At 39.0% G+C, this 26,007-nt stretch overlaps 1 protein-coding gene across 1 annotated transcript; it reads right to left on the bottom strand.

The window, feature by feature from the left end:
- Positions 1 to 5,877: 5,877 nt before the first annotated feature.
- Positions 5,878 to 24,436, bottom strand: dhx40 (DEAH (Asp-Glu-Ala-His) box polypeptide 40). Its single transcript, XM_023842671.2, has 17 exons — positions 23,965 to 24,436; positions 23,702 to 23,847; positions 23,304 to 23,423; positions 22,951 to 23,187; positions 21,965 to 22,031; positions 21,466 to 21,597; positions 18,947 to 19,046; positions 17,982 to 18,068; positions 14,713 to 14,895; positions 14,249 to 14,329; positions 9,932 to 10,089; positions 9,134 to 9,248; positions 8,831 to 8,939; positions 8,619 to 8,713; positions 8,288 to 8,357; positions 7,991 to 8,213; positions 5,878 to 6,570 (listed from the first exon to the last, which is right to left on the bottom strand). Exons 1-17 carry the CDS (start codon positions 24,140 to 24,142, stop codon positions 6,449 to 6,451), a joined length of 2,223 nt encoding a protein of 740 aa, XP_023698439.2. The 5' UTR covers positions 24,143 to 24,436; the 3' UTR covers positions 5,878 to 6,448.
- Between the last annotated feature and the right edge of the window lie 1,571 nt (positions 24,437 to 26,007).

Genomic DNA, 26,007 nt, shown 5'->3' with positions numbered 1-26,007 from the left:
TGCAGTTGTCTGCCTATTTCTTGTTTCCTAAGTACACCTCTGGACTGCCTAGAAGTTCTCCAACCACTTCACACTGCTTACTGCCAGGGCATTTCATGACTAATGGGACCCTGTGGGAAAGCCATACCCTAGAGATGGCCATTTTGAAACACTAGCTTTGCACAGCCTACTGGCAAAAACCAGAACTGCAGCTATAGCAAATACATTGTTTTGTTTTACTTTACACATTGTTTGGATACATTTTCTCACTTTACAAATTACTGTTTTGATGTGTTTAGTACAGTATATGCTCTTGTTTTATCCTATTGTGTTTAAATGCTTAAAAAAAAAATTAGGTGTAATTTTTTGGGGCTGGGAACCAATTAATCAGTTTTCAATATTTTCTTATGGGAAATTCAATCACAACCCGAACTCTTTAGTATTCAATCCAGGGTTCTGAACGGATTAAATTCAGGTTCTGAGGTACCACTATATATACATACCAGTATTGGGTCACACCTCATTGAATTCAGGGGTTTCATTCAGACCCATTGCCACAAGTATATAAAATCAAGCACATGGCCATGCAGTCACCTTTACAAATATATGTGAAAGGATCTGTTAATTCAAGCATGGTACTGTCATAGGACGCCACCTTTGTCAGTTTAAGTACTGTAAGTGAGATTATTGCAATGTGGAAGTGTTTAGGAACAGAAACTTAGCCACGAAGTAGCAGACCATATATAGTAAGAGTGCTGAGGCATAAAGGTCCCAACACTCTAACTCGATAACTGCAGAGTTCCAAACTTCTCCTCACATTAACCCCAGCACAAAAACCGTGTGCTGGTAGCTTCATGGAATGGGCTTCCATGGCTGAGCAGCTGCATGTAAGCCTCAAATCACCAAGCGCAATGCCAAGTGTCGAATGGAGTGGTGTAAAGCATGACACCACTGGACCCAGGAGCACTGGAACCATGTTCTGTGTTGTGACAAATCATGCTTCTCCGTCTGATGGACAAGTCTGGGTTTGGCAGATTCCAAAAAAAAAACGTTGCCTGATAGCATTGTGCCAACTGTGAAGGTTGTTGGAGGAGGGAAAATGGTATGGGGTTGTTTTTCAGGGGTTGGGCTAGGCCCCTTAGTTACAATGAATGGAACACAATGCATTAGCATACCAAGACATTTTACGCAATTCTATGAGTATGCTTACAACTTTGGTTGGGTGAGAACTTGACTGGCCTGCACAGAACCCTGACCTCATCCATATCAAATACCTTTTGGATGAACTAGAAGGAGATTGTGAGCCAGGCCTTCATATCCAACATCAGTGCCTGACCTCACAAATGCTCTTCTGAATGAATGGGCAAAAATTCCCAGACACGCTCCAAAATCTTATGCAAAATCTTCCCGGAAGAGTGGCAGCTGTTATACAGTGCCTATAAAAAGTAATCACCCCCCTTAGATGTTTTACCCTTTTATTGCTTTTATAAATCAATCATGATCAACATAATTCAGCTTTTTTGACAAAAAAAATTACAAAAATTTTGATGTCAAAGTGAAAACTGATTTCTACAAAATAATGACAATTAAAAATATGCAACACAAAATAAGTGATTGCTTAAATATTCACCCCCTTTAAAGTGACTGACCTAATTCAACAGAGGTCCAGCCAATTGGGGCTAGTAGTCCTATAATTAGTGGAATGGAGATCACCTGAGTGCAGTGACTGTGTCTCGAGTTATTGTAGTATAAAGACACCTGTGTCTGGAAGGTCCATTCACTGGTTAATCAGTATTCCTGGCTACCATTACAGCATGAAGACAAAAGAACACTCCAAGCAAGTCAGAGAAAAGGTTATTGAAAAGTATGTCAGGGGATGGATACAAAAAAAATTCTAAGGCACTGAACATCCCCTGGAGTTCAGTTAAATCCATCATCAAGAAATGGAAAGAATATGGCACATGTGTAAATCTGCCTAGATTGGGTCATCCTCACAAACTGAGTGACCGTGCAAGAAAGAGCCTAGTGAGAGAGGCCACCAGGACACCTAGGACTACTCTAAAGGAGTTACAAGCTTCAGCAGCTGAGATGGGAGAGACTCTGCATACAACTGTTGCCTGGGTTTTTCACCAGTCAAAGCTTTATGGGAGAGTGGCAATGAGAAAGCCACTGCTGAAAACTCATATTAAGTCTCGACTAGAATTTGCCAGAAGGTATGTTGGAGACTCCATGGTCAACTGGAAGAAAGTTCTTTGGTCTGATGAAACCAAAATGGCCATCAGACAGGACATCGTTTGGCGGACATCAAACACTGCACATCACCACAAACACACCATCCCCACCGTGAAGCATGGTGGTGGCAGCATCCTGCTTTTGGGATGCTGCTCGGCAGCAGGCCCTGGAAGGCTTGTAAAGGTAGAAGGGGAAATTAATGCAGCAAAATACAGGGAAATCCTGGAGGACAATTTGATTCCATCTGCAAGAGAACTACGGCTTGGGAGAGGATTTATTTTCCAGCAAGACAACGACCTGAAGCATACAGCTAAAGCTACACAGAAATGGTTTGAAGACGACAAGGTGGATGTTCTGGAGTGGCTGAGTCAAAGCCTAGACCTCAATCCGATAGTTTTCAATTTAGAACATAAGAACTATACAAACGAAAGGAGGCCATTCGGCCCATCGAGCTCGCTTGGGGAGAACTTAACTAATAGCTCAGAGTTGTTAAAATCTTATCTAGCTCTGATTTAAAGGAACCCAAGGATTCAGCTTGCACTACGTTATCAGGAAGACTATTCCATACTCTGACTACACGCTGTGTAAAGAAGTGCTTCCTTAAATCCAGTTTGAAATGTTCTCCCGCTAATTTCCACCTATGGCCACGAGTTCTTGTATTTGAACTAATGCTGAAGTAACCATTCGGTTGAACAGCATCCAAACCTGTTAGAATCTTATAGACCTGGATCATGTCCCCCCTCAGTCTCCTTTGCTTGAGGTTGAACAGATTTAGCTCAAATAACCTTTCCTCGTATGACATTCCTCTAAGACCAGGAATCATTCTTGTGGCCCTACGCTGCACCTTTTCTAAGGCCGCTATGTCCTTTTTAAGATATGGTGACCAAACCTGTACACAATATTCTAGGTGAGGTCTCACCAAGGAATTGTATAATCTTAGCATTACCTCCCTTGATTTAAACTCCACACACCTGGAGATATACCCCAACATCCAATTGGCCTTTTTTATTGCTTCCCCGCACTGGCGAGAATGAGACATGGAAGCATCAACATACACACCAAGGTCTTTCTCATAATCAGCTACCTTTATTTCAGTAGGTCCCATAAAATACCTGTACTTTATATTTCTGCTCCCTACATGGAGTACCTTACATTTGTCTATGTTAAATTCCATCTGTCAGGTGTCAGCCCAGTCACTAATTAAATTAAGATCCCGCTGTAGCTGCTGAGCCGCTAGTTCAGTATCTGCTACACCACCCACCTTGGTGTCATCTGCAAATTTCACCAGTTTACTGTATATATTGGTGTCTATATCATTTATGTAAATTAGGAACAAAAGTGGTCCTAAAATTGAACCCTGCGGTACCCCACTATGAACACAGGCCCACTGTGACATTGAGCCTCTTATAACTACTCGCTGCTTCCTATCCGTTAACCAGTTATCAATCGAGGTCGCTACAGTTCCTAAAATACCTGTCGCTTTGAGTTTAAGTGAGAGCCTCTTGTGGGGAACAACATCAAAAGCCTTTTGGAAATCTAAGTAGATGACATCATAGGCCTTCTTATCATCAACTTCCTGAGTAGCCTCCTCAAAAAACTCCCAACAGATTTGTTAAACAGGATCTACCTCTCCTAAATCCATGCTGGCTATCCCATAAAATGTTATTTGAGTCCAGGTAATCTACCATTTTCTCTTTGATTATAGCCTCCATAACTTTACCAGTTATACAAGTTAGACTGATTGGCCTATAGTTTGACAAATTACTTCTATCCCCTTTTTTGAAAATGGGCGTTATGTTGGCATGCTTCCAATCAGAAGGTACCACACCTTCAGATAAGGATTTTTGAAACAGTAATGTTAAGGGTCGGCAAATAATATCCCTCATCTCTTTTAACACTATAGGTAAGATGCCATCAGGGCCCTGTGATTTATTTATTTTGAGCTTAGCTAGGCTTTACAAAACATCAGCTTCAGTTATATATATATTAGTTATAGATGATGTTGGATTAGTAATAAGAACTGGTAAGTTACTAGTGTCCTCAACAGTGAATACCCGTGCAAAACTATCATTGAACTCATTTACTATGTCAATGTCGTTTTCAATTATAAGACCCTTACTATCCTGCAGATTAGTGATTTCAGCTTTTAGAGCTCTTTTAGAGTTAAAATACTGGAAGAAACTTTTAACGTCATCCTTAGCCTCCAATGCGATCTTCCTTTCGACATTCCTTTTAGCTCGTCTAATGTCATTTTTTAATTCAGCCTGTAGATTTAGATACTCTTGCTTTATTATGTCATCATCAGTTATTTTCCATCTCTGGAACAAAGCCCTTTTCCTCCTTACTTTATACTTTATTTCCCTATTAAACCACCTAGGTTGCAATTTCCTAGATTTATTCTTGCTGGAAACAGGTATGAAGTCCTCTTGCACTTGCAATAATGTGCTTTTAAAAAATTCCCATGCCTCTTCAACAGTTTTGTTATTTAACTCCATCCAGTTCACAGTTTCTAGTTTTAATCTCATACAATTGAAGTTAGCCTTCCTAACATTATATATTTTTGATTTGGACTTTGCTCTTCGGGCACTAAACTTAACCTCAAATTTAACCATGTTATGATCGCTACTGTCAAGTGGTTCTAAAACGTCTAATTTACCAATCCTGTCCTGGTTATTAGACAAAACAAGATCAAGAATGGCAACTCCCCTGGTAGGGGTGTTAACAAACTGAGTAAAAAAACAATCCTGTACTAATTCCACCATCTCAAGTTCATTTTCAGAAGAGCCAGCAACAATGTCCCACTGCATCCCCGGTAGATTAAAATCACCCATAACTACCACATCATTTTTATTGCTCATAATCCTAATATCACTGTATAACAATCTGCTTTCCTCAGCAGCTACATTGGGTGCTCTGTAACAAACACCGACAATTAGGCTATTTGAGTTTGTAGCATCTAATTTTACCCATATAGCTTCCGTACTTTTACTTATATCAGTAAGCTCCCTTGCCTGCAAGTTTTCCTTTACATATACTGCAACACCACCTCCCTTCTTACCTATACGGTCTTTACGGAACAATGTGTAACCATCCATATTATATTCTTGTCCATCCTTATCACTCAACCACGTTTCAGTTATTGCTATAATATCATAAGAGTCTGATGAGATAAGAGCCTCTAAATCATGAATTTTATTCCTAATACTCCTGGCGTTTAAATACAGACAACAAAGGGTAGGCCTATTACAGTGCCTACTTATAATATGATTTTTTGGGGCTTTCCGTTTCCCCCCCGTTACATACTTAACTAACCTCCCTGCCCCCCCAGTCCCTAGTTTAAACATTCCTCAACTACTCTACAAATACGCCTTCCCAGTACACTGGTTCCCCTCCGGTTAATTTGACATTAAAGGGGCTTTTTTTGTAATTTTTTTTTGTCAAAAAGGCCAAATTATGTTGATCATGATTGATTTAGAAAAGGGTAAAACATCCAAGGGGGTGAATACTTTTCATAGGCACTGTAGCTGCAAAGTGGGGACCATCTCCATATTGATGCCTATGGATTTAGAACGGGATTCATAAAAGTTCCAGTAGGTATATTTGCCAGGTCTCAATACTTTTGTCCATATAGTGTATATAGTTTGAACAAATACACAACTGACAACATTTAACTTCTAACAAAGTACTTTTAATGGAATCGGTATTTAAAACTGTAGCTTAAAAGACTCAAAAAATAATAAATTATGTACATATATAAACTTCATACTAACAATCTTAAATTCTGGTTCTGGAGGGTTTCACTGTGTACAGGTTTTGAATCCGCAGCTCAGTGAAGCCAAATGACTTGGTATTTCAATGCCCTTGTTGCACATGGCCAATAAAAATCTTGAATCTTGATATTGTTGTCATTCTACTTTCAAATTAGCAACGCTAATAATTATTAAAAGATATCTAGGAAACCTGAATATACTCGTGCCCCTACAGAACCAGGACTGAACATTTCTGGAAACTTAATTTGAAGGCTTCAGTTCTGTGTTTGATACACCCAGCAATACCTTATGGCATAAGAGGGTAATGAAACAGTGAACTTCTTGGTCTGTCATTTTATTCTACATTTATAACTGCTCCCCCTTCTGTCACTACCAGACTGATGGAGGACAATCCTAGACTTCACAGCTGCAGTGATGCTCTGTCTCTTCATATGTTCTAATGCTCAGTAATGGCACTGACACCTCCCTTAAGATGCTTTGCTCATCTGACGCTCCTGCTTCCGCTGCAGGTACCGTGATCGGGCTGCTGACACAGAGTCTTCGCTGTTCCTGCGTTCCAGCTTCTTCAGCGCATCTTCAGTAGCCACTCCTGCGGAGATCAATTAACCACAGGCCTTCTGAATATCTGAAAGTGCTGTACAGCCACCAGCATATACATAACTAGATTTGAACAGCTCATCAATTCAATAAAGATGCATCCCATCCACGGTGCACCCCAGCCTTGTCCCCTGTGCTTCCTGGGATGGACTCCGGCCCCATGACCATGACCAGAATAAGTAATTAGAAGATGGATGGATCAATTTAACAAATAAGACCATTTTTAAAGCTCCAAACACATAGTGCTTCAATCCTACTGTTTATTATTATTTGCAGTTTGCCCTAAAACTAAACAATGAGCAAGATCCTAAGGCAGAGAGAGAACAAATTAGGTGGATTAGGTGCAGTGTGCCATATGGCCTGAAGGTGGTGCAATAGCACAACCATTTATGTTTCAGCCCATACCATGAGTGGTATAGTTAAAAATATTTTCCACAAATTGCTTGGCTTGCGTGAAACAAAACCGCAATACACACCTGTCTACTTAGATCTTTTGCTAATCTGCAGTTCCATCTTTTTTATTTAGTCCTAGGAGTTTGCCCAATGTGGACTAATGTGGTCATGAGGGAATTAGGGATTCAAGCTGATCAATAATTAATAATTATTCATTATTAATTATTATTATTGTTGTTGTTAAAATTTTGCTAAGAATACAGCACCAGCCACGCCCAAGTTACACTCATTTTAAACAAACAGCTGTAATTCATAAATGCTCCGGCTAGTATTCACAAAATCTGAGGGGCAAGCAGCAAAGGGTGATTGTAAGGAGCCAGTATAAGACCGGTGCCATTTCAAGAATAGGGGGTGATACAAAAATGTAAACATGTATCTGTCTAATTGTTTTCTGAATCCAGGTGAAATTCTGCATATTTGATCTTCACCTTAGCTGAAGGTGAAATATACAGAATAGATGTCTAAAAACACATGTTGCCATCAGCCAATGGGGCTTCAGCAGCTATTAACAATGGCCAATCAGGACTAAGCCTGTCGAGTGGGTTCCTATGTGGACTTGTCATATAGTATAGATTTGCAAGAGACTACTGCCACCCATAGTTACCCTGAAGTAATATTTATATTTTGTTCTATTGGTTTACATTTGCATTTGTCTAATTTCCTGGCAGTTCACAACCAGTAACTGCCTTATTCTTATAATGTCCCCTCAGCACATATCACCAATAAATAAATGCAGACTTTTTGTTATTTGAGAGATTATTATATTGTATTTTACAATGATTGTGCAATGTTCTTTGGTCAAGTTGCAAGTTAATCATTCCTGGGGGAAAATTTAGGCTATTTCAACAGTTCACTCAGAAATGCTTGATCTTGCCAGCCTGCAATTTGGTTCCTAAGCAATCCACTCATCAAAATTTAAAGTGCTATTTAAAATATTCTTGTCATTGTAGGTTTCTCACCTCTTTTGAGAGCTTCCTTAGTCTCCCATTTGGTTATTTCTTTATCTGTTACTTCTTCCCGGGCAACACTGCTCAGCTCGTGGGCTTCTACCTCATGTAGCTTAGGCAGCAAGTCCTTCACCCACTCGTAACGGATTGGACACACCGTCCTTACATATATTCGAGAAGTGACTAGGACATCATGGAAGAGGATCCACTCCAGTTTGGCCTCCTGTTCAAACAGCTTAAAGAACACCAGGAATCCTATTAGATCAATGGAATTCATATTCCTTATAGCACTGAGGGAGTGGTCCTTACAGTTGATGATGGGTGAATGTGAACAACAGACCCATGTCCATCCATCGTACTGAATGTCCTCCCTACTGACCTAGTGAAGAACAACAAAGACTTGTACTTCAGTAACATAATTTTTTGATGTGTATGATGTTGCATGTTGCTCAAACATACATTAAACAGCCGTTTTAAGTTGTGAGGCTGCACACAAAAGAATAGGACATATAAATAAAATCAGTGTACTAGAAGCACAGAAATTAGATACATACAAGTAAAGAATAGATACATTTCTACAACAAATATCATCATGAAGAAAACAGCCATCATTTTTAATATTCAATACTTATGTTCTTACCTCCTAGCTACATTGGCAAAGTATCCTGAGCACAGACATCTCCGTAAAAGTTCACTCCGATGACCATCAAACTTCTCCACTGGAAAATCTGGATTCTGCAAATGCATAAGATTAACAAAAGAAATTAATACAAAATTAAAGTTTAAGTCCATCTAAGTGTGAATGGTATAGAACAGCACGTGCTGATTGAAAATGCCTGATTGGATGGTCACCTGTTTGAGACGGGTGAGAATCTCTGTCAACTGCTTTTCAACACTGAAAGCCATCTTTATTGCTCTCCAGTGGATCCAGTTCTCTCGACACCATGCTGGTGGCGATTCACTTCCCAGAGGAAAAAAAAAGAAAACAAATCTAACTGGATAAGGCTGACAAATAGAACTTAAATACCAGACTGAATGTGGCCATTAAATGGAGTGCACTACTCAGAAATTACTGTTTGCAAGAAACATCCTACTTAATTTGTACTTACTTAACTAGTGATGAAATGGGGAAAAATACATTTAAGCTACCAGTACCTGGCTCTGCACTTCTCAAATACACTGAGCAGGACAGCAAAGTCATTACTACTGCCAGCCTCTGTAGCCAACTGCTTGTGTTTCAATTCTGCCTCCTGCTGCTTCTCTGGATGACCTGTAGGTGGCACCACACATAGGGATTCTGTTCCTCTGTATATCCAAAAACAAAGACCGTAATCCTGTTCCAAAAATCACGCAAGACACTGTCCATAAAGACAAAATCAAAATATAAAATGGATGATACAAAAATGAATGTGGTTAACTCTAGTCACTCCTAAAAACAGTAAACCTAACAGTCTATTTTAGTATAACATCCGAAATATTGATAAATTCAAATATTATGGTTAAAAACCATATGTAAGATCAGTCTGTGTCGAGTGGATAATTAGTAAAATAGTAAAAGTAAACAACTTCCATTTCATTACCAACTAAATCTCTGACAATTAAAATGTCTCACTAATATAAAAATGCAATATAAAAATGATGTACAAGTATAATGATGTTCACTCTTTAATGATCGAGGTATCTAGTGTAGTGTTTCCCAACTCGGTCCTCGGGGATCCACAGCCGGTCCACGTTTTTACTCTCTCCCAGCTCCCAGTCCACATGTGGACTGTCTGCAGGTCCCTGAGGACCAGGATGGGAAAACACTGCTCTAGTGCAAAGAAAGGACTTGAATTGTAGCAGAGTATGGAAAAAACAAATAACTGATTTACATATTCTAAATAAATACATATTTTTGTCTGCTGCTTCCGTTTGAGAATCAGCAGATATTTTTACGTGGCCAGTGACAGTCACCTGGCCGTATGAAGATGTTCTCCACAGACAGCATGGCAGCCACAGGAAGCAGCAGCTCCTCGCACTGGTGCGCAGCAGCCTTCAGCAGCACTCGAGTAAGGTTAGGGGGGAGCGGAAACTCCACTATCAGTTGCCCGAACCTCGTTACTTGACCCCTCCTTCATAAACACAGGAAAAGGCAGATAATTAAGATATTTGCCGCTTCAAAATATCAATTTGTCAGAAAAAAACAATCACACAGACATGTACATCACCCAACTGAATGTGCATAACATGCGATGCTGGTATTAATATTGCACATCATCCAGCCCTATAATATACTATAGCAATTTTTTTAATCCAGTACAAAATACCCCGCCTCACGTTGTGATGTCATTCAGCACTGGTACCAGTTTTTACACCAGTGGAAAACTAACATTTTGAAATACTGAACTTTTGGTACTTTTCCAAAGCATTTACAAATCAAAGTATTTGTAACTCTTGACTCTTTCACTGACCGTATACCAATTCCTTGCTCACCAAAAAGGAATATTGATAAACAAGTGACTATCTTTCATTAAACAGTGTGATCATGTGAAAGGATCAGTTGTATGCTATAATAAAACTTATACTACGGGACCGTTGAATGCTTGAATCTGATTGGCTGACGAACGTTCTGAGGTGTGCAATTATTTTCAGGGAAACGCACGGCGAACGTAGTTCCAGGCAGCTCTCTTGACCGTATTACAGTTCCATATCACTTCGCATAGTTAACTTTAATAACGGAAATTAGCATACAGTACCTATGCACACAGGACTAACAAAAACAACAACATGACAGACGATTTTCCGAAAGTAAATTTTAATATTTACGGTGAATATGAAACTTTCAACAACTGGGCTGCAGCAGTATTAGACAGTCCAGATGAAAAACAACATAAACGGAAGCGGACATCAAAGGCAGCCAGCAACAACAAAAGACATAAAACGATCAGCGAAGAACAGCTAGACATACTCGAGGGAGAAAAACACGAAGAAAACACCAAAAAAACAACAGCTAATGACGTTTTGGAACTAGCAAAAGAGTCGTTGGATGAGATGCGGAAGAAATAATCCTACTCACAATAGCGATTTAAGTAGAAAAACCGGACGAATCCCTTGAAATATATCATCTGATCGATGTCTTGAGGTGTGGCAACCGTAGTATAAGCGGAATAATTGACGACGGGCCGTTGAATTATTAGAAAAATAATGCACATCCACTTCGCGTCGTGGCCGCATCACCACCTTGGGTGTGCATTATTTTTCTAATAATTCAACGGCCCGTCGTCAATTATTCCTTACATATACTACAGGCCAGAAATTTGGCCCCACCTTCCGATTTTTAATACATTTGTTTACATAAATTGTTTACATCTCCTGAAGCAGATGAGAAGTAGCGGCAGGCTACGTAGGAAGTGCCTCTGACGGTTGCTGAAGCAAAAACTCTGGTGTAGTAGTAGTTCAGTGAGGCTATGGAGAAGGACTTTCGGTCGGCCTCGAAAAGGTTCTGGCAAACCATCAGGGGACTCAGGAGGGGGAAGCAGGGCTGGAGAACTGCTAACCTTGACTGGGGATATAGTCAGGCAGTGGAAGGAATATTTTGAGGATTTCCTAAATCCCAGTGATACGCCTTCCTTGGAGGTAGAGCTGAAAGACTCGGGAGGGGGGACATGCCCATCTCTGGGGTTGAGGTCACTGAAGAAGTTAAACAACCACTCAGGATACTGTATCACTCTGATTTGGTGAAGATGGCAAGCCAGAAGCAAAGCTCTCAATTTACCAGTCGATCTACATTCCTACCCTCACCTATGGTCATGAGCTCTGGGTAGTGACTGAAAGAATGAGATCGTGGATACAAATGGCCAAAAAGTCTACAAGATGTCTGGGTTCAGCCTTAGGGATGAGGAGCTCAGACATTGGAGAAGGGCTCAAAGAAGAGCTGCTGCTCCTCTGTGTCGAAAGGAACCAGATGAAGTGGTTCAGGCATCTGTCTAGGCTGCCTCCTGGATGGCTCCCTGGGGAGGTGTTTCAGGCATGCCCAACCAGGAGGAGGCCCCAGGGCAGACCCAGGACACACTAGAGAGATAATATCTCTCAGCTGGCCTGGAATGGCTTTGGGTTCCCCCTGGTAGAACTGAAGGAGGTGGGTGGTGAGAGGGAGGTCTGGGCCAACCTCGGATAAGTGGCGGAAAACGGATAGATGGATTATATTAATTAATTTGGATTATATGTTTATTCATATTGTCAGGTAAAAATAAACTTTCTTTCCTATTCCTGTTGTCAAATAAGTAACAGGAAATTGGACTGCTCCACATTAGTAGTATGTTGGGGTAATAGTGGAGTTTTAACGTTTTAACATTTTGGTTCATAATTATATTGATTTTGTTGAGTAGTGGTGATACATTTTGACATTTGGTTTATTTATTGTCTCGTGATTTACTTATATTTGGTTGTTTAATGCCTTTTCCCCTTGTTTGACGATTTGGTCAAGTCTGTGTGTATACATACCTCTGTGTTGTTTTGTGAATTGCTAGATGTTTGTTAGTTTGTCAGTTCTTTTGCCAGCTTAAGTTTATTTCTGATAGTTTGGTTTTGAACTAAAAGTATATTTTTGTTGTGTGATTTTTGAAAATATTTGTAATAAAAAACCTTTCCTTTAAAAACTTCCCTGTGTCCTGAAGCTTGGCCCCTCACATCATGTGTTTCAATTTTGGGGCAATCGAACTCAAAATTTGATCACTTCCAGTTTGTCACCAAATAACACTAACATATAGTAAATGCAGCAATGAGTTAATAAATACACAGTCAAAACAGAGTAGAGTACTTACTGTACCAGAATCAATTCAGTCATGTGTTGCTTAATCACAGGGAGAGGTTCTCAGAAATTAGTTGTTAGGTGATTTCGTTGTTGTGTGAACATCATAAAGTGTACTTACACAAACCTATATGGTACAGCCTACTACACACCTAGGCTATATGGTATAGCCTAAATAATGATACAAAGCACAGTATAGTAAATACATAGACTGATAATTATCATTATCAAGTATTATGTATACTGTACATAATTGTATGTGCTGTACTATTGACTGGCAGCCAGTGGTGGAATGTAACAAAGTATTTGTACTTTGTTATTGTACTTAAGTACATTTTTACGTATCTGTACTTAAGTAAAAATAATAATGCATACTTTTTATTTTACTCCATTACATTTTCCGGCAACCATCTGTACTTTCTACTCCACTACATTTCTACAATTTATGCAGTTAGTCATTACATTTTATGAACACAATTTCCTCAAAATCTTTCATGAAAAAATAGTTAGCCTATTGCGTTCTGGCATTGTTTGCCATTTCCTACCAATCAGGTGGCTTTATTAGCTCCAATGATGGCAGAGCGCGCGTCAATTAGCTGGTAGACTGGCTTGATTTCAAGAAGACGAGACATTCAACATGGACTCATTCAACATGGTTTATCTTAATGGTATATTAGTGGGTAATACCTAGTAGATAACTTGTCATCCACGTAATTCTAAGTTAGGGTACACACAGTATTGCAGAGTGCACGCACAATAAGCACACCAAACTTTCCAATAAACATATACTGTATAGTTCCTTGTAATTATTATGAGCAATGACATCGGTAGAGGCGTCAGTATATCTAATATTCTTTGACAAAATGGTACACCCGAGACATTGAGACAAACCATTGTGTGAGTACTTTTACTTAAAAAAATACTTTCAAGTAAATTTAAAAGTACTTAGTACTTTCACTTAAGTAAGATTGTTGATGTAGCACTTCTACTTTTACTTGAGTACATATTTTGCAGGATATTTGTACTTTTACTTAAGTACTAAGCTTCAGTACTTGCTCCATTACTGCTGGCAGCACAGTATGTTTGTTTACACCAGCATCACCACAAACGTGCGAGTAATGTGCTGTGCTATGACATTATGACAGCTATGATGTCACTAGGCGATAGGAATCTTTCAGCTCCATTATAATTTTATAGGACTAATGTAGTATATGCAGTCCATCGTTGACTGATAATAGGTGATGTTGCTGCCATGTTTTTGAAATTAATTTTTGTCTATCCTGAAGTACCACTTGGAACAGTCATTGTGAAGTGGAAGTTTTTTTAAAATTGGATGTGTCCATGTATTTCAATTTTGGAGCGATAAGTCTCAAAATTAAATCACTTCCAGTTCATCCACCCATACAATGCCGTTGCAAAGTTTGACAAAGATCCATCAACATACCATCCATCCACACAATAAGACTAGGGTTGATACACACCTGTCAATGGCATCACACTGGTACAGCTGTTTCAAAGCAGCCAAGATAAACTTCTCCTCTGGGTGGTCCAAGTATGGAAATCTTAAGAGTAAAGAGATTAATAAAAATTAATAAAGAAAAAAAAATTGTATAAACATAAATCAATAAAAACTTGAAACTATTTAATGTCAATATTTTTATATGACATTAAATTTAGATCTTGGCATTTAAAATTTATATTTCATTTATATATCCATTCTTATAGCATTTTCTGAAAATTTCAGATGTTTTCAAATGGGAAATTCCAGATTAAGATTATCAGAACTAAAAGACCAAAACTAGTTTTTGAGGCTCTGAAGATCTTGACAAACGTCGAAGCAAATTTATAGAAAATTGAACTCCATTTAATAGAAAGAAGAAAAGCAGATCATTTTCATTTTTAAAAAGTCATTCCATCTCAGAGCTAGTGTGAATGATTTAAACACCTGATGACATCATGGACTCCTAGGCACTTTAGGGTGAGGATGACCATGGTCAGGCTGGTCCTCTGGACCTCTGGAACAGTGTAATCTGGCATGCATTTCTCCCAAAATTCCCTGCTATATATCCTAAAGCATTTTCCAGATGAGGTTCTGCCAGCCCGTCCAGCTCTCTGCCGTGCCTCGCTCCTGCAAAGCAGAGTCTTTCTTATCAACTGTGCAAAACCAGTAAACTTCAGACGTGAGAAAACATTTGTAAACCATCTGAAATTACTTGAATTCTTGCACATAAGGCTCCTAACATGTGATCTGAATTTCAACAAAGGGATAAAATTCTTTACAAAACATTGCAAACATTTCACACTATGATAAAGCTTTAAATAAAGGTGTCTATTCGCCCATGCACTTAAGTCAAAAAAGCACTTAGCTGTGCACTTTTTTTTTTTTACTTAATCATATTCTCCCATCTACTTTAGTGCAGGGTTTAAGTGCACTTAGGCTAGATACATACTTTGGATGGAGAAACACCAAAGTATGGACTTGTTGCATGTAAATGACTCTTAAGCACATTCTGCCACTGCCCTAAGTGCATTTTTCACTATGTGCTCTGGAGGGCTGTATTAGAAAATGCACTACTACATGGCCAAACGCAATATTGCAGTTTTCAGAGAGTCAAACATGTAAAACAAAACAAAACTTTCTAACGTATCATAGGTTTAGAAACAAATGTTAAGACTTCAAAACTCAAGTGAATAATTTTTATAATTAAAGAATTACATAAAATTATTGAACACAATAGTATATTGGGCAGTGTGTGGCTCAGTGGGCTACGCCTCTGTGCCTGCGATTGGCAGAAGAGTCACATCTGTGGGCCCTTGAGTAAGGCCCTTAACCCCCAGCTCCATGGGTGCCGCTGCATGCGAGTGCCCTAAGCTGCCAAGCTTGGTCTCACCTACATACATGTCTTTTTGTCCTGGAGAGCAAGATGGGGTAAGCGAAAAGAGAATTTTCCCACAGGGATCAATAAAGTGTCATTAAAATATATACGTACATACAAGTATATTAGGCAGGATTCAAGTGACATCTACCTTGCCAACACGCCAAGTAAGCAAACCAACCAGGCTAAATGACTGCTCATTTAAAACAATTCTTTCATTTAAAATGAGTAAAGAAAAAGTACCATTATTTTATATGGAAAATTGTTTTGAGCATCTCCCGACCGAATCTACCAAAAAATACTGAATCATTCCAACACATAAAACCTAAAATAACACTAACATATAGCAAAAGCAGGAATGAGATAATAAACAGCTATAAAGTAGAATGAATGTATATACAGTGCAGTTTCACTGTATATACTGTGCAGTTTCATGCATTGTTTAATTACAGAGAAACATTCTGAGAAATGCATTGATAGGTAGATTGTGAGAAGATCATGGAGTATACTTACAGAACCCTAAATGGTACAGCCTACTACACATCTAGGCTATATGGTATAGCTGAAATAATGATTAAAAAGTACAGTAAAGTAAATACATAAACTAGCAACAATTATTATGTATTATGTACTGTACGTAATTGTATGTGCTTTGCTTTTATATGACTGGCAGCACAGTAGGTTTGTTTACACCAGCATCACCAATAACACGTAAATTATATGTTATGTGTTGCCTATTATATTACAACAGCTATGTCACTACGCAACAGGAATTTTTCAGCTACATCAAAAGTTTATGGGAATACCAACATATATGCGGTCCATAGTTGACTGAAATGTCATTATGAACATGACTGTATATCTCTAAATGCTAAATACTATTTTTACTTTTCTCCTTTTTTGTATAAAAGTGAAAATTATATTTGCAATTACTTCAATTAGTAAAAACAAGTACAAATGTAGCCCTTTCGTAAAAGTGAAGTAAAGCGAACATTCATAAAGCAGTGTATAACTAAGGAGACAGATTTCTGTCTAAAGATTAAAGTAATTGTACATAAAAATGAGCTGCAAATCTAAAATCATATTTCCATGCCTGTAACTTACCCTATAAGCAAAGATTTTGCAAGAACATTTCTACTGTGCCAACAGATTCACACATTCAGTTTGCACTGCATGTTACACTCTAGGTTTACAGATTCTCGGTTTACGAGGGTAGTTGACACAGTTTGCAGAAGCTAATGTTCAATTTGTAGGTACAGGTATATAAATTTACATCTAAGGCAATCATACTTAAATGCCACAATGATTTTATAACTGGATGAAATGCAAATCCATATTCAGGGTTCCAAAATGTGCACCTGTGCCTGTCATTCAAGGTTTCACGAGTACAATCCTCATAGTACAATAATGAATCGCAATTTACAAATTTACAATGCTCAAGCTGTGATTACAAATCACAGTTGCATTTGGGACTTGTACAACATTGAGGAATCAATTGTTATGTGGGGAAAATTAGACTGCCAACGGCCAATAATTTTCAACAAAAACAAAAAATAAATCTCACTTTGATTTCGGATTTGCAATTCATTTTTTACGTGCGATTACACATAAATCATCTTCTGCTTTCAGCCCAGCCCCCTCAGTTCTCGGGAGCTCTCTTTTTAGGTTCTATTTTGCTCATGAGAACTTGAAGAGAACTAGTTCCCCACATAACTAGCCATTCATAAATGAAGTGCTGAAGTTGTAAATGTGGAAACTGAAATTCGTAATGACAACCTGAACATCATAAATTCCTAAATTACGATTTGTAAATACAAAATGAGGATTTTACTTGTGAAACTTAGGTGGTAGGCACAGGCACACATCTGCAACACACTTTCATTTTAAAAATAAAAGGGGTTCTGTGGATTTCCATTAGGTTCACAGTGTAAATAAAACAGCCCATGTTCCATGTTTTGCCTGCTGCAAAAATCATTGAAGGCATAACCCTTTTCTTGCTTGAGTTCGGCACAGTGGGCATGTCCAAGCTGATGAGGGGAGAATACCCTTAACTCAAACACACGTAACTTTTGAGGCTTAAGTGCTTCATGGGAGAATCGACCCCTAAATGAATAGGTACAGTTTCAAAGTTACATATCACAAAAATCATCTTTATTATTTTAAAGTTAGGATTCAGGTCCACTTTGATGTGATTGTGACTCTGCAAGCACGTCACAGGTAATATCCCAGTTGATAAAGTGTAAAATCCTGAATTGGGTGATGGACATGTCTGTGTCATTGACAAAGAATACGTGGTGAGTGTCTGATGGGAGACACCCCAAAAACTTTAGGAGCTTACTTTGAAATGGGTACCACTTCCAAAACATCCAAGCCCACTCTGGAGTTATGGTTCAGCTGCTTCACAAATCCACTGTCAACAATATACCTGCCCGACAAAAATAAAATCATCTTAAAAATCTATAATTATTTCTCCTCCAAAGTAGTTTGTCTCCCACCGCCAGAACAATGGTTATACCCTGACAATTAGGGGGGTAACGAGATCTCGTGTCACGTGATCTTGCGATATTACATGGCCGGAGTGCAAAGCGGTCTCGCGAAGGCGCTGCAAATCAGCTGATGTAAGCATGTCGGCGCCTGACGAAAATGCCCCAGACATTTTTAAATCTTTTGCGTGGCAGCATTTTGGGTACCCGGCGAAAAATATAAAATGCCAAAAGGTGACACGAACCATCTGTAAGCATTGTAGGAAAATAATGCCGTACGCAGCGGCTAACGCTACTACTTTGCAAAGCCATTTGCAGCACCATAATAGCTCTACTTAAAATCCACTGCACCGGTGAAGAAAACATAAAAAAAATGTTTTATGTTTGTAATTTATATTGTTTTACTTATATTCTATTTTATGTTCAACTGAGTAGTCAAATACGAAAGAAGCCTGTCATTTGAGTCTGTGGTGAAATATTTTATGGTGCCAGATATTTGTTCTGTTCTTTACTGCATATGATTATGGTGATTATTTAAACCATTTCACTATACATCTGCATTATTTAGCATTTTTTGTCTTTCAAATTAATCAAATAAAAGACTGTTTTCCATTAATATATTTCCTCTTTGAAGTTTTCCTTAAAATATTGTTAAAATATCATCGTGTCGTTCCCGTGAATCCAATATTGTGTCTCTTCTCGTGGGCTGAGTATATCGTTACACCCCTACTGACAATTGTATAAAGAGGACTAGTTATTAACTGTACTCCACAAACATTCATGTGATTCACCTTATTCCACTAACAGTGGCTTCACTCACCGGATTCCTGGTATGGTCAATGATGTAGCTGCGATGTTGGTAGCCACAACACACTTTCTGACACCAGCCGGAGAAGACTGAAAGATCATCTGCTGCTGATCTGTAGGCAGGCATACAAATATCACTCTAATCACTACAGACACCAATCACTACAGTTTAAACTATTATTTTATCTAGATATGGGACTGTTGGAAATGACAGCACTGTATTCCCCGGACAGCCCCGACACCTGCACCCCCCCATCTAACCCTTACTCTCTACAACAGGGGTCTCCAACTCTGGTCCTGGAGAGCTACTATCCAGTAGGTTTTCTGTCCAACTTGGCTTCTGATGAGCCACACCTGTTCCTGGTATTTACCTGAGAACAGGTGTGGCTCATCAGAAGCCGAGTATGATAGGAAACCTACTGGACGGAAGCTCTCTAGGACCGGAGTCGGAGACCCCTGATATACAATTTCTAGAAGTACTGAATGAATCAACTGGAAATTAAAGCCCATAAATATATCCTAATTGTGACACATAACTCTGAAACTATACCTATTCATTTATTGCACAATTAACTTGCATGCCAATTTGCACAATCTTTCCCCACCAATTAGGTGGTTACCTGTATTTCTTTGTATATGTCGTAATTTATATTATATATATTTTAAACGTCTAAATATGTATAATCTATTTCTCAGGACTGGTATATATGGGGACTTGGAGTAGCCACAGAGAGTTGCTTTTTTTAATGGGTATGGTGTGCTACATCATACGCACAATTCAGTTTAACGTTCCCACAGAATACTAAACTGAGCTCATACAATACATAATATGTGCACATAATGTACGTTTTTATGCTGTCAATTTACCATTTTCAGCTCTCAAAGAAGCTGGAGAGAATTGAATGAATACCACGGGTTTTACGATATTAAATTTACTCAAATCTTTGTAATAATGCATGTCTCCCAATCCAATTTAGAGCAGATTAAATCTTATTCCGCTAGACCTGGCACCTGTCCAAACAAAGTTTAAACCAATTTTTTGGTAAAAATTAAATGTTATGGTCATCTTATTCTTAATACAGCACATGGTAATAAGCAATATATCCATACATCTGAGTCCATGTCTTTATATCTCAAGGTTTTCCCTCATATGTCTCCATTCCAAACTTCTACTCTCGTACTTTTTTAATGGACATAAACTACGCTTTGTGGTCATTTACGTATCAGGTGGGTATTTTAACGAGTAGGTTACACAGCTCAACATTAATATTGTGCACTGCATTACATTACATACAAACCAAAGCACATATTTGGTTCCCTTTGCTGTCAGAGTTTTCAGCCTCATTGTATCCCCTAAATGCAAACACCTTTTCAGAATCTCATGGTTTTTTCTCACGGTGTTGTTGTGTTTGGGCAACTACAGATGCACCTTCTTACAGTATTTACATGAGATTAGCTGCAATCAACACAAACAATATTTAGCCTCTTTTGCTTAGAGTATACCACACTGCCTCCGCCAGCTTGCCTTCTTCCCATAATGCATCCTGGTGCCATCTCTTCCCCAATAAAAGACGCACACATACAAGGCCATCCACACAACGTAACAGTAAACATGACTCATCAGAACAGGCCACCTTCTACCATTGCTCCAGTTCAGATGCTGTTGTGCCCGTTGTAGGCGATTTCTGCAGTGGCCACTCTGACTGGTCTACGATACACTGCTCCATAAACAGCAAGCCGCAAGTAAATGTGTCTTCTGACATCTTCCTACCATAGCCAGCATTAACTTTTTCAGGAATTTGTGCTACAGTAATTCTCCCGTGGGATCACACTAGATGGGCTAACCTTCACTCTCCATGTGCATCAATGAACCTGGGGTGTCTATGGCCCTTTTTCCAGTTCAGTAGTTGGCCTTTCTTGGACCAGTTTGGTAGGTACTGACCTCTACCTACCAGGGAACACCCCGCAAGACCTGCCGTTTGGAGATGCTCTAACCCAGACATCTTGCCATCACAATTTGGCCATTATCAAAGTTGCTCATATGCCACTGCTTCTGCTTCAAATACATGAGCTCCAAGAACTGACTGTTCACTTGCCTAATATTTGGCAGGTGCTACTGAACAGAGAAAATCAGTGTTAATCACTTCACTTGTCAGTGGATTTAATGTTATGGCTGATCCATTTGGGAAATGCACTTAAATTGATTGAAATATTCAGAGAACGTCCAATCAAAGCATGTTTTAAAGAAGTCTTCTGCCCTCTTTTGGCCATTTGAGATATTTTTAGGTACAGTATGTGGACCTGTCAGCATTACTTCTTGACTGGTACAGCCAAACAAACTCTTTACAGGACAGCCAAATGTTTTTTTTCTAATGAAAATAAAAGGGTAATGCAACTGACATTAGAAAATAATGCTGTAAAGGTAAGGCAAAATACATATGTTTATTCATGAAAGGTCACTCATATAATACTTCACCTGTATTTCTTCTGAGGACAAGGAAACTGCAAAAGTCTAATTCTCATTGCCCTCACCTGTCGGCATGGATCCATATAAAGGCAGAATTAGAAGACCTTCCACAGAGCGATCATGGACATCATAGGGGTAGTGTATGGACTCAGCCCTCTCATAGAGCATGTCACAAGCTTTCTCAATCTCTGACTGTCCTGCTCAAAAGAAGCAAAAAAAATGTGCTAGTCAATATATATAAAACAGAATTCTATTGAAATTGGAAACTACTGCCAATGATGAAAAATATTAATGACTGGATTTTTCCACTATGCAGTACTAAGCTGCATATTCCCAAAAGTCTGGACAGTTATGTGACTATATACCCCTTTCTATAATGCCAGTTTATAAGCAAATGAAGCTTCCAGATTGCCCTGTAATTTTCTAAATTATGAAGAATTAAAGTACACAAAATGCTAATGAATCCCCTTATGTTTAGCTACTATTGATGTTACCCAAAACATTTCTCAAACATAAAATTTCTGCAGTCTCCAGCCCAATAGAAAATCTGGTGTGGTGACTTACCAGTAAGAAAAACAAGAATATCCCCAGCTGGCTCACTGGTGTGTAGGTCTAGTGCCATCTTTACAACCTGAGAGGAAACAAAGACACGGATACATCAGACAGCATAGGGGCGGCTCAGCAGGTCAGGATTCTGTGCCTGTGATTGGACAGCTGCCAGTTCAAATCCTGTGGCTGACAGAATGAATAACATCACCACTGCTCCCCTGAGCAAGGCCCTTAACCCCAACTGCTACAGAGACTGGCCAAAGGCGTAAATCTGGGAGGGAGGGCAGGGGGTCAACCCCCATGAGGTTTGATCCATTGTCTGCTATCCTAAATCCTACTACCCACACATTAGACTGGCACGACTTCCCTTGATCCATGGTGGCTGACCACCAGTAAATACTTTCATTTAAAACAGCACATGTATCAAACACGTTTCTTTACTTGTATCTCTTAATAAAATAACACATATTTGCACTTGTAACCAGACTGCATATTTTTCGCTCCATTACCTCTTGGGTGGATCTTTAGCTTTATCAGCTTCAGATCAGTTAATGGGTATTGCTTGTATGTATTTTCCCATGGTGGGGAGTTGAGAAAATGTTCTTTTTAGTTATGCACTGACAAATTTGATCTGAATGATCAATCAGACTGAGTAGATTCTTAAGGTGACGATACACAGAACAACATTTTGAGCAATGATATCCAACAATTGCCAACCAGGTGACACAAAGGGCAACTTATCTTCATCTGGATGACCGTGAAAAGTTGCCCTCTGCCAATAAAAGTTTTTCAGATAGAAATTTATTGCCCAATATCAATGGCAAAGTGCCCAAGCAACATTGGTCTGCAACATTGCCTGGAAACATTGCTCAAAAAGCTGCCCATTGTATTTTCACCCTTAGAGTTCTGATTTAGTTTACATTGCATCTTAGCTGCCACTCCCAGTAAAACCTTATATCCTGCACCCAGCAGCCTTGTAACACGTTTTATTAATGTCTCACCTCCTTCACATAGACAGAGCTCTCTGTGTCTTTGGGGCCAATAAAATTGCAGAACATCTCCGACACAGGAAACATGCGCCCAGGAATGGTGAAGACCGGACAGTCTCCCAGAAAGACAGAAAGCTTATTTGTCTCCAATGTGGCCGACATCACCACAATCTTTGCAGGGACTTTGCGGCTTGAAGACTCCCCTCTGGCTTGCAGAAATTTATTTTTCAGCAGGCCCAACAGGATGTCCTGCAAGACAGGCAGGCAGAGTTCAACAAAATAGCGTGAAAAAATAAACCAGCAGAAAAACAAAAAATTAGTGACTTTTAAAAAATCTATTATACCAGCTGTTATACCACTCTTACCGTGTTCAAACTTCTCTCATGGACCTCGTCAAGAATCACCACACTGTACTGCTTCAGCTCAGGGTCGGCCAGGATCTCTCTCAGCAAGCAGCCATCAGTCATGTATTTAATGACTGTATCCTATAGAATGCAACAGAAACGAAACTTAAAATTCTAAAGTTCACTTGTAAGACAAAATTAGTAAACAGTATCCACTCTACTGACTGTCTATAGCATTGCATAAATAAATGCAACAGGAGAAGGACTCGTCTCCCACTATAGTTTTACCCAGTCTGGATAAATAAAATCAATGCCTGTTTCTCAAGTTTAGTTTTTCATAATCTAAGACACAAGAACAACCCAGGTATCTATTTCTATGCTATATTTCCAAGCAACTGAATGTCCCTTTGGAGTCTCACCTTGGATGTGCAGTCATCAAAGCGCACCTGATATCCCACCTCACTTCCAAGAGAACAGCCCAATTCCTGGGACACCCTTTGAGCCACAGTGATGGCAGCCACTCTCCGTGGCTGAGTGATGACAATCTTACCATGTTTACAAAAACCTTATGAAGGGGGAAACATTGATAGAGAACGTCAATTTTATGAATAAGTAATTAAGCGGCGGTTACCAGCATAACAGCTTGCAAAGTAAATACTGAATGGATAAACGGGTGTTTTACCGGCTTGATGAAGGTATTGTGGAAGCTGAGTGGTTTTACCGCTTCCAGTCTCTCCTGTAACAACCAAACACGAAGTATTTTTGATTGCCTGGACAAGTTTTTCCTTATGTTGATAAATGGGCAGCTTTTCAGTCTCCCAAAGTTTAACTTTGCGGTGCGATTGTTTACGTTCTGACATCGGTTTAACTGACAATCAAATATTAAATGAGAAAACCACTAAAGAACAACCAGGGAGGGTTTTCATCGCAAAAATACTAAAGTAAAACGTTTTACACTGCACATCAATAAATAAATGGCTTCCAAATTGCCGACGTAAAAATGCAATAAATTAGCTGTATGTTCAGCTGTATGTTCTATGTTTTAGTAATAAATATTTCACTAAAACAGATCATGTAACATAAACGAATTACAGTTACAGCACACCAGTCTATTTTTACAGTTCTTCCGTATTTCTCTAATCAATTCCGGAGGTAGCCGGAAGTAGATATGGGACACATCGCGAGATTTTACTCTTAACGTATAACTGCGTGTACACGATTTCCAGCAAAAACGCTCCCATGCAGTTGTGTCGAAATCATAGCTGCGATTAAGCATTGGGTGACGTGGAGCGAGATGCAGGGGTGGAGTATAAACTGACTGCAGCCAAGTCCGACAATTTCTACTCCTCATAGTGTGAGAGACCTGACTGCAATAGCCGCACTGCCAGAAAGTTGTAGATAAATCTACACAAATATCACCTGCATGCACATTACTTCTTTTACAATAACCAACTCCTGATCCAAACTGTTAGCAGTGAAAAAAATAAACTATTGTGTATAGTGACCCTGTGTAAAAAGATAGCTGCCAGGAAAAAGATCAAATACATTTACTTCAAGGATTCAAAGTTTTTATTGTCACGTACAGAGTCCAATGTAATTCTTAATTGAATGCCTACTTCAAAACCAAAAATCAAATTTCCTGGAGATGTTCATGACATTATGATCTTCTGATTTTTTTGTTATTGAATTTTTAATAATTTAATCGGTTATTACATAGTAATTATTCATATGGGGATGGAATATTATTTGTTCAATCTATAGAGCTGGACAATAGCTTTAAAACAATATAAGGACCATTTCTGTGCAGCTTACATTAAGGTACTGTAAATATACCCCCCCCCCCCCACCAAAAAAAAACTTTGTTTGCTTAAATCTCCCTCAATATTGATCCCACACATGCCCAATTTCGGTTTCATGAGTTGCTAATTATAAAATCCGTGACGATGAGGTCCGAAAGTGTGATGATTTGACATGGAATGATCCATACAGTATATGTACCTCCCCTATTATTTTGTCAGTCATTGTAAGTGTTGTGGTCGCTGAATGTGTGTACTGTTAGTTGGTCCTCGCTATCTGCCCTGTTTGGAGCCTGTGTTATTCCTCTGTTGTATGAAATGAATGAAATGGTTACTGGTTTCACAGTAAACGCGCTTTGAAGTGTCCTCCAACATCAACAAAAGATAGCAACAGTCTTCCAAACACAAGTGTGCAGGCACAGTATGCAACGTGGGATGCCATGGTTTGTCTGTTTAACTTGCTAACAGCTTGTCAATAATGTACACTGAAGCTTTCAGTCTTGCCTCTTCTTGTAAGAACACTACAAGTTGCCAGTGGTGCAATGGAGACAGTGTGCATGTCGATACTTTTGGGCACTTTTTTTTTTTAGCTGAATACCCATAAATAGTTGAACTCTTACGAGATGAGAGGTCATTGTCAGAGTGTCCACTGTCAACTCCCTCAATGCAAATGTTACTCACCTTACTCAGCAGGAGCACTGCCAAGTTTCTGGTAGTAAACAATAAACAAAAATTGACCAAGTCACCAAAATGTCCTGAATATAGTTAATGACTGTATAAATATGAAATTTGAAGTTGAAAAAGATGGGACACTTTTTTTTGAAAGACCTCGGTGTGTATGTTGATGCTTCCATGCCCCGCTCTCGCCAGTGTGGGGGAGCAATAAAAAAAGCCAATAGGATGTTGGGTTACATCTCTAGGTGTGTGGA

The sequence above is a fragment of the Paramormyrops kingsleyae genome, chromosome 17 (assembly GCF_048594095.1).
Source record: "Paramormyrops kingsleyae isolate MSU_618 chromosome 17, PKINGS_0.4, whole genome shotgun sequence".
NCBI classification, from domain to species: Eukaryota; Metazoa; Chordata; class Actinopteri; order Osteoglossiformes; family Mormyridae; genus Paramormyrops; species Paramormyrops kingsleyae.
The sequence above is the reverse complement of the archived record's forward strand: the minus strand, read 5'-3'. Positions and strand labels throughout refer to the sequence as shown.

Excerpts from the sequence above, each read along its gene's own strand:
- dhx40 (XM_023842671.2), bottom strand. The coding sequence starts at position 24,142 with ATGTCAGAACGTAAACAATCGCACCGCAAAGTTAAACTTTGGGAGACT. Across the intron at positions 21,598-21,964 it reads TATTCTTGTTTTTCTTACTG|GACAGTCAGAGATTGAGAAA; the intron begins GTAAGTCACCAC and ends TCTTTTGAGCAG. Across the intron at positions 9,249-9,931 it reads GAACATCTTCATACGGCCAG|GTCATCCAGAGAAGCAGCAG; the intron begins GTGACTGTCACT and ends TGCCACCTACAG.